This window comes from Pungitius pungitius, chromosome 2, assembly GCF_949316345.1.
Source record: "Pungitius pungitius chromosome 2, fPunPun2.1, whole genome shotgun sequence".
Lineage (NCBI taxonomy): Eukaryota > Metazoa > Chordata > Actinopteri > Perciformes > Gasterosteidae > Pungitius > Pungitius pungitius.
Window position 1 is genome coordinate 25461834 of NC_084901.1, and position 16781 is coordinate 25478614.

A 16781-nucleotide genomic window follows, 5' to 3' on the forward strand; every position below is an offset into this window, starting at 1 on the left:
ACATGGTCCTTGTTAGTGAAATAAAGTTAACCTAGGTAGGGAAAACAGGCCAATGCTTCAACTAGACTTCTAATCACTTTTCAAGACTACTCATATCTGGTCAACATTTACAGCCCTTTTTTTGATTTGTTGAACCACACTTACTTCCCCTTCCCCTCATTCATTTTCCTTCCCATGTTATGTCACCCACTGTTACGTCCCCCAGCTCTGGTCCTCGATTTCCAACTTTCTCATAGCCAGTTGATATCCAAGTTCATTTTCACGGGCCTGAGCTTGCATACGCTCACACTCAATTTCCTTCTCTTTGATACTCAACTCTCTCAACCGAATCTGCAGCTGTAATGCTTCTGTAGACATGTTAGATTGTGTATTTACAGGCAAAATGCCCTGATTAACCAAAGCAGCTTGTAAGGCGGCTTTGATTGTGTCCTTGGCGCGCTTTTCAGCAGAAGTGAGCTCAACTTTATAAGTTCCCTCTCAGGGAACTCGAGCTGCGTAAAGACGCTGTGGAAACGCCCCTGCGTGACCGCGTCATGAAGCACGTGTGAAATCTATCCAATGGCGAGCTGGTACGTCATAGGCGGGGACGCCGGACCAGGGCCCCCTAACCCCCTAACCCTAACCCCCGCCTATGACGTACCAGCTCGCCATTGGTTAGATTTCACACGCGGTCACGCAGGGCCGTTCCCACAGCTCGAGTTCCCTTCGGGGAACGAAGGTTACATACATAACAGAGAGACGTTACTGCCAAATTCAGCAACTGCTCTTTCGAAAATTTCAAAAGTAACTCATTAGAGGGTTCTTTAATAAATGCTTCCTCTGTTGCCATTTTAAAACAAAACGACGGTTAAAACGTGCACCGAAATCACTAACAAAACAATTAATCCGCGAGAAGGCGCTTAAAGTGCGCACCAAAGTCAGGAAAACAATTTAATAGTAAAAAAAAACCACTCACCGTGCAGTTTAACTGCAACAAAGCTACAAGGTAGCGAATATCTAAAGTGGTCAAACGAATACCAGCGCTCACTAATTAGGCAATATGCCCCAATATCACAAGCTATACAGCTAAACTCAGAGGTATTCTGATCCTGGATGAGCCCCCACTATGTTACGGACGGTTGGACACCACCCTTAACATAATGGAGAGATGCACACAAATCAGCTCGCATCAAACTTTATCTAGGGGTATTTTATTGAATATAATACATTTTAACGGAAGTTTACTAATGACCCAAAACAAATCAATAGGTGTGGAACGTTCTCCACTGCTGGGTTGGCGGCTGAACGGCAATCTTAATCACAAGCACGGGCTGCGACTCTCGAGGGTTCCCCGTGCAAATGGTCCAGGAAGCCTTTTGTAGCCCTGACACAGGCTCATCTGTAAATCAACACACACACGCACACACGCATGCAAACGCATGTAGCAACAAGCACCAGAGCTGGGGGACGTAACACCCACATTGCTTCATCCTCTCCACCCTCTTCCACTAATAACTTTTACAATCGAGTGAAGAAATCCCAATCTTTCATTCAAAGAAATTACTTCACTATGTCCTACTATACAAGACCAAGAGAACACACCTACTTCACCCCTACACATAAGTACAGAACGTTCCATTCAACCTGATGGATTTCAGCACAATGTTGCTAATGAATATAATATTCAATAAAAAGGTACACTGCAACAGATCTCATTAAAGTATGTCAGCAATCACCATTGACGAGATATTTGATTAAACAAATGCAACCCCAAACAGACCTTTGTAGCTGCATGGATTCAGTCTTTTTAGTATGTTTATGCAATTTTCGGATTAGAGGCCTAAAAATAGGCTACGGCTTACTATGGCACTAAATCCTGATCAAATCATCATTTCAATGTTCTGCAACTTTGTCCGAGAAAATCCTCTCTAACGGAACCTTGTTGAACATTAATTGAAAATCCCTGCACTACATCTTCTAGTGCTCAGATTATTGCTCATAATTTTGTCAGCTTCACTTCAGTATATATGAGTGTATATGAGTTAACATTTGTTTTCATTTGCAGGTTCTATTTGAACTTTGTGACAGAGGAGGTAGATAACCCTGAGCGGTAAGTTTTAAAATAAAATCCAATGCAAACAATATTTTACATCAGGATTTAAATCCAGCTGTAATTGCTCAAATGTTACAATGCTTCTGTTTCTGGGTGAAATTATTAAAGCAGCAATGATCAATGTTTTATACAAACATCTGATCGCTACAAAAGGAGTTGCTCAAAGTAATGCAAGCAACTAAACTACAGCAATTAATGCACTGCTATTATACCTCATGCCATCAGGACTATGCCTCTAGCCATCTGTATCTCCATGGCGATTGTAACTTCCTGCTATGTGCTGACTAATGTGGCATACTACACTGTGATGACAGCAGAGGAGCTCCTGGCCTCAGAAGCAGTTGCTGTGGTAAGTAATAGAAATGGCAAGTGTCGAAAAACAATCAGCACATATTTATTTCTTTAAAGCCTCTTTTTATTGTTAGAGCAGGTGGTAAATGTGACCTACTAAAAGCGCTTCACTTTTGATCACCAAAAATGCATTTTAATGCCAGGTCTGACAGCTCAGGTTAGGAATCTTAGTAATAATGTGTCTGCAATTCCTTTAACCATTTCCTAATTTTATCTGTTGTTCAGTTCGTCCTTTTATTGGGAGGTTGATCGACAGTATGCAAACAGATACCTAGTTATTATTTCCGGGAGACTACCGAATTTCAAAGCCCCTCCCGAAAATCTCCCGGACCGACCTTTCTCCCGAATTTCTCCCGATTTCCACCGGACAATAATAAAAGTTACACCTTGAAGTCGAGCGGCAATTAGAACGGAAAAAGATGAGACTGGCGCTGCAAGGAAAACCGCTAGCACCCAACCGCCCCCTCCCGTCGATTGCCAGCACCCCCCCACGTTGACCACTAGCACCCGCACCCCTCCGTTCCTTTTAAATTGGCAAGTATGGCTGACACGGGCGTGTGGCGGAGCCAAATGCAGCACAACGGCACAGAGTGTATGGTTAACGCTTTTATTACACACGGCCTCACAGCAGGCGTTCGGGCACAATGAGAGACAGGGCAGCGTTTGGTCCTCAGGATCGGGGAGGAGATGCCGGGAGACAGCTTGTGCGACCGCGGGGCCGGAGCACCGGAGCAGAAGCGCCGGGCAGTCCAAGGGACAGGCAACAGAAACCCGAGGCGCTCAGGCAGGACTCGTGGTCGGGGACAGAAGGCTGACGTGCTCACCGGGGCGGAGACAGACGAACGGGTCGGGAACAGGCAGGGTCGAAACCGGGAGATCAGTCCAAGGTAGAGTGCTGGAGAGACTTGCATGACGCGAGGAACAGGCAGGGTCGAAACCGGGAGATCAGTCCAAGGTAGAGTGCTGGAGAGACTTGCATGACGCGAAGAACAATCTGGCAATGACAGGCTGGGTGTGCAGTGCTTATGTAGCGGGGCTGATTGTGAATGAGAAGCAGGTGTGGAAGGCAGGAGAGTGACTGATTGTGGATGCGGGGCAGGTGTGGAAGATCGAGCTGGCAGGTGATTGTGACAATGGCGATGACGGCCTCTTTATTTCTGCTCACGCGCTTGAACATTTCCAGCGTCGAATTCCAACAGCATTTTGCTATTGTGTTGGTGAAATGATCTGAGGTTGATTTTGTTAATGGCCTGCGAACATTCAGCGTGGACTGGCGCAAACGACTTGCTGAAGCTGACTGCCTGACATATGCCTACAATGTGTTGTATAGGATGAAGTACTTTCCTGAATAATTTGTCACACTGCGCATGCGTGAAATGTGTTAAAAAAATTGACGTGATTAACAACAAACATCTAATTAACGTTGTTAATGCGCTATTCTTGACAGCCCTAATTATAACCCATGCGTTACATTTGCCTCGGGAGCAATTGGGGGTTAGGTGTCTTACTCAGGGACACTTTGACATGGCACATGGGGCAGGCGGTATTTGAACCGCCAACCCAGTGCACCACACTACTCCATGCGCCACCATCACCCCTATGGATAATTTGCATCATTCGCGACAGAGAGAGGGAAGAATAATTATTACGTTTCACAGAGTAAATAGTACTTGGAAGCTGGTACTTCATTCTCTTTTGCCAGGCAGAATCAGTATGAAGAGGTTGAAGAGGTTGACCTAACAATATCACTGATGATAAGTAGTTGTGTAGTATTTTGCAGTTTTAAATAGAATAAAAACACTTTGAATTGACTAAAGTAGTATGTAGCGCCGAGCTTGTATGGGGCGCCGTTTGTAAAATATTGCACGTTCTAAAATCCTGCGCAGTTTTTGTACATTTAGCATTATCATATGAATAAAAAAATCAGGACAATATTCATATGTCACTTTTTTAAACATTTAGAGACAAAATCATGTAAATACATGCAACAACTTTGAACAACTTTGTGTCACTGCCAAACATTGCACAAATATAAATATTTAATTTACATTTAACAAAGTTTGTGAGCAGAAGTAAAATACGATAACATCCTTAAACCAACCCATATTATTGCTCTCTGTATCTACCTGTCAGACCTTTGCAGAGAAGCTGATGGGGAACTTTTCGATAGTGGTGCCTTTTTTTGTGGCCTTGTCCTGCTATGGGTCCATGAATGGTGGTGTCTTCGCCTTATCCAGGTAAAGTAATCTTTCCACTTTGCTGGCCTACACACTACACTTTATTTTACAATAAATATCCCCATCACAGTGGGTGGGGGTGAGTCCAGGGAAGATTGTTGATAGAGATCAGTCAAAGCGGGAATACAGTAAAACACACAGTTCATCAGCGATCAATGATCAATGTCTGTGGGTAACAAATATGTATTTACATGAATACGTACCTAATATAAGGTGTGTTTTTGTGTTTCCCAGAATGATTTTTGTAGCATCTCGTGAAGGACAGCTTCCTGAGGTTTTGTCTATGATCCATGTCCGCAGGCACACTCCACTGGCTGCTGTAATCATACTGGTCAGTTTGATGCAATATAAACAATAATGACAAGAATTTATGTCAAAACTTTTCATCAGAAAACACTAAATATTACTCATACCCCAATTGCAATAACAATTACTACTAGTCTATAAATATATTAATATCAATTTTGAAATATTGTCGGTGGTAACAGACATCACAAAGCATAATATTGTTGCTATGGTCACCTACAAGTACTTTGCATTCTGACAAATGGTTAAACAACTGTCCTATGTTAGAGAACCTTGATAGTACATTCAAATGAACATCTGCCCGCCCACCAATTGAAAATATATCCACTCAAGCCATTTCTTCTCCCACAGTTGATAGTAATCTGTTGACTTATTCAATGTGTGTATGTGTGTTGCAGTACCCTATGACCATGCTCCAGGTGTTTGTGGGAGATATCTACAGCCTGTTGAACTTCATGAGCTTCTTGCGGTGGCTGTTCATTGGTGTGGTGGTGTTGGCCTTAATCTACCTGCGATATATAAAACCGGACCTCCCCCGCCCCTTTAAGGTTAGTTTGCCCACGCCTTTCCATATCTGTAACTGTACCTAGTCCTCTCTGAATCGGTTTCCCAAAATTATTAAAATCAAGGCCACGCATCCATTGTGTTTCCTAGTTACTCATTTTGCTCCTGTAGATGTTTTATTTGGCACAGACAGACAATCTGAAGTCATGTTTAAAAGTATGACGTGAATGAGATACTTCCACACTTCGCTGATTGCAAACAGTATGTAAATAGTAATAACAGCCGTTACTTCTGTCGTAGGTCCCTCTCTTCATCCCTGTGGTCTTCTGCCTCACATGTTTCTTCATGGTCTTTCTGTCTCTGTACTCGGACCCAGTCAACACAGGAATTGGATTTGCCATTTCCCTCACTGGCATTCCTGCTTACTATATCTTCATTATCTTCAACCACAGACCAAAGTGGCTTCAAAGTGCTTTAGGTAAGTTATTGCTCATACAATGGAACATCTCGTTCACTAGCACATTAATAGGATAGATGGACTTGTTTTCTAATGAATGGTCATGCAGAATCTTTATTTCATGCAGCAGTTACAGGATCATTGCATTTATTTGTCACATAAAAGTCAGTTCACTTGTCACCACAGCACTGTGGAATGTGTTCTGTGGTTGTAAAGCCTGAGAAAAGAAAAGATTTGTGATCAACAGAAATATTGTGTTTTAAACCGGCTACGGTATTTTTCTGGCACAAAAAGTCTTCATTATGCTTTTCAATTGTACTACGGGAATGGGAGTATCCAAATTATATGACTTTTTATTCATAAAAAGGTACACAAATTTGAATATCATTACATCTTTAAATATTCTGATAAAGTTGCAAATACAACAGTTGTCGGAGTTGCAAGTCACCCAACTTCAGAAACACAAATTACAGTAGTAGAGTAGATCTTTACATAATTCATATGTATATATATATCAAAATATATACGTTTTATTAGACATTTGCATTGTTACTTGTTTTTTGTTATTAGATTTTTCAAATCTTTTACTTTATTTGTTACATTTATTCAAGAGTTGGGTAGCTCAGAATCTAACATCACATATTTCTGTGTATGATGGTCTCAATTATATTTAATATCTCTCAACTCCTGTGCGGAGAAGAGAGGAATAGACACCGCTGTAAACAAGTCACAAGGAACAGAGCTGTCTGTCAGCCCCATTGTAGCTTTCTGGTGCCGCACACCCCCGGTTCCAACACCGTAAATGTACACACACAAGAGTCAATGTTCTTTTGCCACTGTGTTCTTTAATGTGACAGCAGGCGATCGCACAACTTACACAAAAATAAACAAGGCAGTGTTTTAACATATGACATAGAAATAAAAAAAATAACAGTACACAAATACATCATGCCACACCAATGGAGCCTTGCGGGAGGAATGCAGGGCGACGTCCCTGGACCGCAGCACTGCGGTGCTCCCAGGGCCGATTGATTGTTGGCGGGACCAAGCCGCCGGATCTATCCCAGATGCTTCACCCGCTCAGTGTCCCTTGCACTCATTATTTTGTTTTATTTATTTAGGATATATTTAATATATTCATATTCCGGTTCTATAATGTCTTTCTAAAAATAAAACGTTCTTTGAAAGAGTGTACTAGAATTGCTATGATATTGTCATTATGTTATCAGTGGCATAAAATGAAAAAATGGAAATTGCAATTAAAGCTGCAAGCAGCGATGAACGGGCCTTCGCCTCACCTCGCACGTCGGGCGGGGGGCAGCGGTCGGCCGGACTTGCGGGTCAAAAAGAGACTAAAGAGACAAAATAAATCACTCTCGGGGCTGGCATTCAAACCTGAGTCTGTGGCCTCATGAACGGAATCCACCAACACTAGGCTGTTGCCGAGCTGCAAAATACCTGCAAAAAGTAAATGAAATGTAGCAGAGACAGTTGGTGGAGATCGCAGAGCAATTGTTACGGGTCTCGGGCACGATGACCACGATAACAAAAAGATGCATTCCCTTAAAATAAAGGTAGAGTCTGAAGCGCAAGCATCACAGCAACACTTGTCTCGTTCTCCAGATTGCGTCTGTATAATTGATTCAACACATATACAATTTACATCCAGTGCATTTTTCTTGTCCTGGATATCTGATAAGATGCAGTCTCAATCAAGGTTAATTCCCAGAAATATACACCTGTAATTACCTTAGCTAGTTCCTATTGACCAACTACATAAGGGATATTTCCACACCATATTGAATATAGCAACGTATATATAAAAACGGATATAAAAACTCTTATTCACATATGGACATTGCACTTTAGAATGTATATTCATTAACTCACCATGTACCAAACCATATTGTCATGTAAAAAAACAAAATATGTAAAACATGACTAAATAAATCACTGCCCCTGCATACTGAACAAATATTACATTCTGGATTCATTAAACACATTTTAAGTCACATGAGGAGTCTTCTTAAATAAGTGCTGACGCTTTTATCCAAAGCGACGTACAATAAGTGCATTTCCACATAGAGATACAAACTCAGAAGAACAAGTAACAAGAAAGTACATTTTTCATTAACTAAGCAGTTTCAAAACATGTTAAAGATAAGTGGCATTATAAGTACATTTTAAGTGCTACCATTTGTTAGTGCTACGGTTTGCTAGTGTTTTAGTCATGGTAGAGTCTAAAAAGGTGTGTCTTGAGTTTTCGACGGAAGATGTAGAGGCTCTCTGCAGTCCTGATGTCATCGGAGAGCTCATTCCACCATCTGGGAGCAGGACAGCAAAGAGTCGCGATCTCGCCGAGTGCTTTTCTCTCAGTGAGGGAGGAACAAGCCGCTTGACAGATGCAGATCGGAGGGTGCGGGTTGGGATGTAGGGTTTCGCCATGTCCCGGATGTAGACTGGTCCCGATCCATTCACAGCGTGGTACGTCAGTACCAATGTTTTGAACTGGATGCGGGCAGCCACTGGTAACCAGTGAAGAGAACGGAGAAGTGGTGTGGTGTGGGAGTATTTCGGAAGGTTGAAGACCAGTCGAGCTGCTGCATAGTTAATCACACATTTTGAAAAACATTTATCTTGATTACAATATTTTTTTCTCTTATATTAACTGTTTACAGTTTAGTAATTTGTTGTTTCCCCTCCATAATGAGCTTGACGTGTGTATATTATTTCATTGGAATTTGGGGCATATTAATCATATCATTTAATCTTATATTTAGTTCCTTCACAATGAGCATGAATCTATGTAACATATTGAAAAGCATTGAAGACGCTCGCTGGGTGCAGATTGTAGACAGTAACAATCGCCCAAACTATTTAGGGCACACGTAAATGTAAACAAAGTGGCGTTAATAGCGTGAAGAGGTGTCTTTTGTCCCTGTAAAGCTACCGTAGTTAGCTTAGCTAAAAGACGTATGCTGGTTGTTATTGTTCAGCTTAGGTTGCTCTGGGCTGTGCTAAATAAAAACCCTCTTGAATGTAGAACACGACTCACGTCTGGCCTCATACCATGACAGGCACATTAATGTTGACAATTAACTTCGTTAGCCTTGTCCCTCAAACAGCTGTTAGCAACGAGGCATTGTTAGCATGTTTACAGTGTCCCCGCTAGGTAAGTGGGTAAGACTGGAGAACGCACAAGGAAAACGTAATCACTCACCGTCCAAAGCGTTTCCACTTGGTTGAGTCGTGTGGATGTAAACATAGGTGTGTAATTAGCAGGCTGCTCCTAGCGCTAGCTCCTCTTGCTACCCCAGTTAGCTGTTCGTGCCGTCGAACAGATATAACAAGCCCTTAAACAAAACGTACCTTACTGGCTGCACACATCCAAGAGGGAATGAGAACACTTTACTTCAGGAACTATTACTACTGTGAAAGCTACCTTAAAATGATGATCCCGTTGCTGAGTTTACTGTAACTTAAAGCTTCACATACTTGGTGGCTCTGTGACACTAAAACATGTCCACCCGAAACTAACCACGTAAACATAGTTCCTACCCCAAAAAACAAAACAAATATTTCTGAGCACAAACCACACAACAAATAAACAAGTTCATGAAGATGTAATACAAATGACACAAATTACATTCACCTGACCAAGGAAAGTAAACTGAATCCCTTTGTTCGTTAGTTCAGCTGAACACACAGTTAAAAAGAAGAAAAAAAACACTATGGCGCTATCAGGAAGAGAACTCGAGTCAAAATATTCAAAGTCCTGTGGCTAACCAACGGAGCTACGTGCAACGCTTGTATTGCGCAATCAAAGTAACCTATAAAAGGCGATTCACCCACATTGCGTCAGGGCAGGGAGATCGATCTGTGGAGACTATATTTTGCAGCATTGTTCAATAAACACAATTTAAGTCACATCAGGAGTCTAATTAAATAAGTTGGGGCGATGTGCAAGACCTAAATAGAGGTTACTTTGAACAGAAATACATTACGCTAGAGCTGGCGAACTCTCGCGATAACAGCATAAACTCACGCGAGACTACGAGCTGTGGCTCCGCTCTGGGCAGAATACGTCTATTTAAATATATATATATATATATATATGGGGATGTGTCACCGGCATGAACGAGTGTACATGAGCACTTGGTAAGCTATCTAGGAAGCTAATATTATTTCTCTTAATTTAGAATCCATTGGGCATCTATTAACATAAGGGATGAGAAATGCCATTTGTATTTGATCAAACCCTTTGAAGGTGCATGGTGGATTTAGGTAACTTAGTTAACTTCCTTGCTCAAGGAAAAAATGACCTGTTATCCACTTTTTCTAATATAAGGTGCTGTAACTTTGTTGCTCCAGAATTAGAGGGTTACCTGTTTGATTATAGCCAATCCACTTCTCCAGATACCACTACAATACTACTCTAATATTATCCCACCTTTAAAATATGTCAATATAATTTTGCCTGCAGTATATAGTGTAGCAAGGTAGTCTTCAGTATTTTTTATAGTTACATTTTAGGGGACCCCCCCCAAGAGTCCTAAGTCATTTTGAACCCTGCGTCTAATCAATTGCTTTGTTGAAGCTGCAATGACACAGTGCAGTCAAATATACTGAAGATTTTCCTATTCCTTCTGAGAAAAAAGTAGGGCTGTCAATAGATTAAAAATGAGTTGAAATTAATTCATTGCAATTGTTTTTCTTCTAAAGACTAAATCTTTCAGGCAATGACTAATCAGCTTGTATTTTAGACATGGTCATTTAATCGTATTGTTTAAAACACAAAACTACAGACATTTGATCATCTTGGAATTCTACTGCGTGGAACATAGCAAAGTGCACAGCAGCAAGAGTTGCTGTGTGTCAACAATCTCCTGACATTTTCCCAGGATGCTTTCCAAACCACTGTGTGCCGCCCAGGGTAGATGTTGAGATGGAAGTAGCTTGGCCGCAGACAGTGCATTAAGTGGTCCACTTACCACTCACCCCCCCTCTGTTTGACATGTGGAGGAATTCTTTTGCACAGTTCTCCGCTTAATGTCGCACCTCTTTTTGTGTTACTTCTCATGCAAAAAGCTCTCTCCATCTTCAACTACCGTCTCTCCTAACTAACTGACTGCGGCTAGCGGCGGTTTCATTTCCGGGGTTTATTTGTATACATCCGGCACACTGGAGGTAAACAAAGTTTCTCTCAGCCACATTACCGTAAATCCTCAAATAGTGGCCGGGGCTAATATAATTCATTGCATATGCGTCCAACACTTCCAGGAACCATTTACCGATAGGCTACCGGTAGAATGAAACCGGTAGACCTCTAGCTAATCAACTTTCTGGAGACTAACAATTTAGAAATGAATCAGTAATAAACCATAGTGTATGGTCTATCTAAGTTTATCGCGTATAGCACTTTATTTGCAGTGTCCTCCTCGTCGTTCTCCTCATCCTAGGCTACTTGCGTGCAGTTCTCCCCCCGGCGCTGCGCCAGCGCCTCCCTACCAGCGGCGCATGGCTGTCCCGCTTTGAAGCAATGGATGAGATCATCTTCACTCCCGTCATCTTTCAGTGTCAGTTCACAAACTTTGACGGACAGCGACCAGCCAGTTCACGAGCAGGTGGCGGGCAGGGGCTCTCATGTTACCTCCAGCAGTATATTCTTTACTTTTACATTTAAAACATTTTTTTTATACTCCCGGCCTTTATTTGTCCGTATTGACCGCGCCCCCGGCTACTATCTGAAGCCCGGCCACTAATTGAATCCCGGTCTTTTTTTTTCACTAATATGAGTACATTATATATTCCCAATAGGGATGTAACGATGCACTCAACTCACGATTTTCTTTTTTAATCAAAATGAGCTACAGACAAACGATAACCAAATAAAATTATTTTATTCGTAGGAAATAGAGGAGCTTGTAAAAACTCTGTAAAAACAGTTTGTCCTCTTATAAAAAAGTGCAACTTACATGGTCATCTTAAACAACAAAATACATGAAAAATACCTCCTTTCTTTTGAAACAATCTCACAAGTAAATAGAATATAAAACTGACCAAAAAAATAGGTCCTTTCTTTACAGAAACACTGTTTTTGTGTTTAATAAAATAGTGCAACTGGATTTTTAAAAACAAATCCCACATCAAAATAATAACATCAAAGCTCTCTTCAAATAAACTAAGACTGGCTTGTGTAGCCTGAAACTTTCTGGTTTCTCTTGAGGAAGATCAACACGTCAACATTCTGAGGCCGAAGCTGAGATCTCTGTGAGGTTACAACATCCCCTGCGGTCGAAAAGACCCTTCCACTAGGGACAGAGGTAGCTGGTGTGGTGGGGCAAGCCTTTGCTAAAGGTGAAGATAGTGGGTACAACTTGCTGTTGTCCTTCCACCATTTGAGTGGGCAGCTTGTGAGGGAAATAAGACATTTCACTTCTGTATCTGACAATTTCTGCCTCAATCCCACACATGTGATTTGGTCTGTGCTGCCCCTACACGTTCTGTGAAAGTCCCTTCTAGGAGATCTTCCAATGCAGTCTTCTTGAGAGGTGGTTGTTGAAGGCCTGCATCCACTATATCAGCAGGCAGCTCCGCTGCATGCGTAGAGGCAACGGTGTCTGTTACACCTCCAAATTCCTCCACAGGGGAATTGGTCTGTAAAGAGCAAGACAATAACTTATATATATTATTCATATGTGTATATATATGTTTAATGATAAAAAATTGTGCAGGAGAGGAAAACAATATCGAAGGGCTTATATAAATATTTTCTAATGAAGTAACCAATTGCCCTGGTAATTTCTTTGGCTCTTGCATTTGTACCGATTTTTAATCGTGTCACGATATATCGTTACATCCCTAATTCCCAAATTATAACAATATTCTGTATGAATTCAAAAACGCTCCTTGCATTCTTTATTATATTGCCAGAACCGTAATTTTCTTATAACACAAGAGATGACATAATAGTCTGGTTTTCTTTGTGTCCGCAGATTCTTTCAACAGAACTTTGCAGATCATCCTTGTTGTCGTTCCCGCTGAGTAGCGACGCTTCAGATCATCAGTTCCTTGTATATGAGACAATACCAATTTTCCTCTGAGATAGAGGAAAACTGGTATTGTACCCTCTATGACTCATGTAGTACAAAGTACTTGTCCTGATGTCTGATAAATGAGTGGGTCAACATAATGTATTTTAATAAAGAATAACAAATTTGTCTTCAAATTGCTTTTCTATCTCCATGCCATTTTATTTGTGACCGTTTAAGGAATAGTAAATGCTATTTGATCACCAACTTCAACAACTTTATTTCTACAGAGACTTGCTCTGTTTAGATACATTGTGTGGACACATGGGATTTTATTACACCTTTCTACACAAACTCATATTTTTAGTAAAGTCTAACCAAACCACTTACTTGAGTTTGTTATTTCTGTAAATTAGTTCATTGTGTGGTGTAGCTGATTAGTTTACACATTTTGTAAATGTGTACACTCCTCCTTAGGAGAGTTATAGGGGGCGGGGGGACAACAATATGATGCAAAACATTGTTTCTTCTGGGTGATTAACAGCGATTAATCACTTCATGCTTAAAATGTAATAATGAGTTAAATATATTTCTTATTTTAATTTTAAAGTAATGTTATCAGAACAACAGGCACTTTTGGAGCAACAGCAAGTTAACAGTATATAAATCCGTTTCCTTTTCTTTCTGAAGAGTTACCTGATGAAAGACGCATTTTTTTTCTGGTAACAGCATAAACAGTTTTTGTTGAGTAGTCTCTAGTGAGCGCAACACCACGTTTTAACGCTGTCACATTAAAAATAAAAAATGAACACTACCTAACTCATGGCTGGAAAACATGGCCATCTGTTCATCTCATCATGTGGTCCATACAGTCTCGGGGCACTGTTTGCATCTCCACTTTATGAATCAACACTCTACAGTGGCGGCTAGTCCATGAGCAAGCTTTTTTGTGGTTTATTACATTAAAAACTAATTTTAGAAATAGTCAATATTTCTGTTTTTGAAAAGTGGATTATACACCCGGTAATATTTGTAAATTAAGATATCTGAGCAAAATATATGCTTTTCCTGCACGTCCTTTCCGCTTGTTTCCAACTGAGTCTCACAAGAAACGTGTAATAGCTACGTTGGTCCACAAGGAAAAACTTTACAATGTCACGTTTTTTGGCGTATTCATTTACATTGCCTCGCAACTAGTTCAGGTGACTATCAAGTTTCCCCTTAGCGAAAAGAAAAACATGGCAGACTGTCGGCATATTATTTCTGAAAAACTATTTTAAGAAAGCATCGGCAGTAATATGCATTTCGATGGCATTTCGCTGGCATTTCTAGCGAGAAGTATGCCTTATACTTTGGTAATCTTTTATCAGAGAATGTAGAATGTAAACCTTCTGTTTATTGCTTTCAGCCTTAAAGGCACTAATTGCCAACACAAAAACCAACACAAAGCACTCGAATCACAGTATTACTTTTCAAACATAAATTCCCTTATTTTTATGAGTTGTGTGTCTCTTTCAAAACCCCTTACGTTTTCATGGGAAGGGGGGGCCTTTTTGGTCTGGAGCGTCGTTTCTCACTGTAAGGGCAAAAATATATGTAACTCTTCTAAATGCTTCATTGTATGACCAGTGTATTAATTGCAAGTGCTGGGATGGCAAGGCCATGGGAAAAGAGCTTCAGTGTTTCACACTGATAAGATGTCCCCAGTGTCCTGGCTGTAGAGACTCAACAAGTTAGTTCACATGTGTTGAATGTAAGCAAGATGCCACCTGTAATTGAACTGAGGTATAAAAACGGCCTGGCCCTGATGTGAAGGGGAAAGGTTCTTGGCAGTCTACTGAGCATGTAGCTGCTGTGACCTTTCTTCCCTTGCAAGGAAATAAACTGAGAAAGACATATTTGACTCGGAGCCTTCATTGTTATTTAACGATTGTCTGTGCAAAAACTTCCACCACACGCTCGTGTTTCTCAACGTTTGTAGTGGGTCGCGCGGGCCTTCGCATGGGAAAATTAAAAAACAACATCCTGTGATTTTATTTTGAAGGGACTTTTTGTAATGCAGCGGAGTTTCATCATTTTTTCCGGCTTGTCCGTCCATGTTTTCCGTCAGCGCAGCAATTAGAACGCGGAAGCTTTCTTATAATGTGTTTTTCACAGATAATAAGCCGACAGTCCGCCATTTTCTTTTTTTAGCTGACGGAAACTTGATAGTCACGTGACCTAGTTGCAATGTAAATGAATAGGACACAAAAACGTAATATTGTCACACTTTTTGGGGGCAAATTGTAACAACACTACGTTTTCCCTTGTGGACCAACGTAGATATTAAACATTTTGCTGTGAGACTGGGTTGCCCAAAGAGCCATGTCTAAGGAGCAGTTAGCCAATCACTGAATTGAATGAGTGTCATTATAATTTTAGCGTCCTAAAATACATTGGAATTTAGGCTTGCCCTTCGCCGCCCTACGCTGTGCTCTCGTCAGGGCGAGTGTAACAACATAACAAGAGTGACCAACGGCAGTGTCCTGACCCGACCCAAACTTGGTACGAGAAAAGAAAATTGTTGGAGAAACTAGAGGTCAAACAGCTGGACCCAAATCAGCCTGACCTAGCTAGCTAGTTAGCTACATGCTAACGCCGTATATTTGCGCACCGCACGCATGACGTTGCCGTTTTAAAGTTAACATCGCTACCCAGCTACGACGCACATAGGATTGCGGTAAGGACACACAACCACATTGTGGATGTAAACAGGCACATTTTATCCAAAATAATTAATTGTGTGAAGTTTGGTGGGGCTTTTGAGTTTTTCCTCAACACACTGATCGGGTGTTTCCCCAACAAACTAGGTTCATAGGTGCATCTCATATATATATATATATTAGGGCTGTCAAAAATAGCGCGTTAACGGCGTTAATTAGCTGTTTGTTGTTAATTACGTCAATTTTTTTGACGCATTTCACGCATGCGCAGTGTGACAAATTATTCAGGTCCGGAAAGAACCTCTTCTTCTAGGGAATGCACTTCATCCTATACAACACATTACTGCCACCTGCAGGCATACGTCAGGCCGTCAGGTTCAGCAAGTCGTTTGCGCCAGAGACCCGCACCCCCCCCCCCTCCCCCTCCCCCCGGTTCTCGCGCAGCGGAACAGAGAAGAAGAAAAGCTCCGCCCAGCAGAGCTTTGCTAAGAAAAATAAATAAAGAGCAGCGCTGAGATAGAGGAAAGACCATCGGAGAGACCCGTAATACTGTTCTGAAACATGCGGAGGAAGAGAAGCCAATGCGATGTAATTCCTCCCAGGTATGGGGATATTTCACACTGAAATGGGGGTGGTAGCGGATTTCTTCTAATCGCCGCGCTTGACTTTAAGGTGTAACCTTTATTATTGTTCGGTCTGAAACGGCGCGCCCAGTGACGGGTGGTGCAGCAATATTGTTGTTCGGGTGGAAATCGGGAGAAAGGTCGGTCCGGGAGATTTTCGGGAGGGGCTTTGAAACATCGGGAGGGTTGACATGTCTGGTCATGTCTGGTCATCGCAGGAGCACAAACTCACAGCAGAGTGAGATAAACTGCAGAGGCTCGAGACCCTTCTAGAGCCATGCAGGGAAATCAGTCTAACTTATCAAATAACATTGATTTGATTATTTTCTGGAATGAATTAAAAAATCAAATATCAATAACATGTATTTATGTAAAAAATAATAATTATGATAATAATAATGATAATTATGTATCTGTGTCCTGTTATTTATCTTTATTATGCATTTCAGAAAGAAAAAATTGTTAGGATTCAGGTGAT

The 16781-nt window shown here is 41.2% G+C and overlaps 1 protein-coding gene across 2 annotated transcripts in view; it reads left to right on the top strand.

The window, feature by feature from the left end:
* Positions 1-15167, top strand: part of slc7a11 (solute carrier family 7 member 11) — a 32676-nt gene extending 17509 nt beyond the window's left edge. Inside the window, exons 6-12 of one of the 2 annotated variants that reach the window (XM_037460907.2) lie at positions 2045-2089; positions 2318-2441; positions 4577-4680; positions 4915-5011; positions 5385-5534; positions 5791-5968; positions 12943-15167. In XM_037460907.2, coding sequence (XP_037316804.2) covers positions 2045-2089; positions 2318-2441; positions 4577-4680; positions 4915-5011; positions 5385-5534; positions 5791-5968; positions 12943-12995 — 751 coding nt within the window. In that variant the 3' untranslated portion in view covers positions 12996-15167. The remainder of the gene's footprint in view (positions 1-2044; positions 2090-2317; positions 2442-4576; positions 4681-4914; positions 5012-5384; positions 5535-5790; positions 5969-12942) is intronic. The other variant, XM_037460906.2, reaches the window with a different exon arrangement.
* Positions 15168-16781: the final 1614 nt, after the last annotated feature.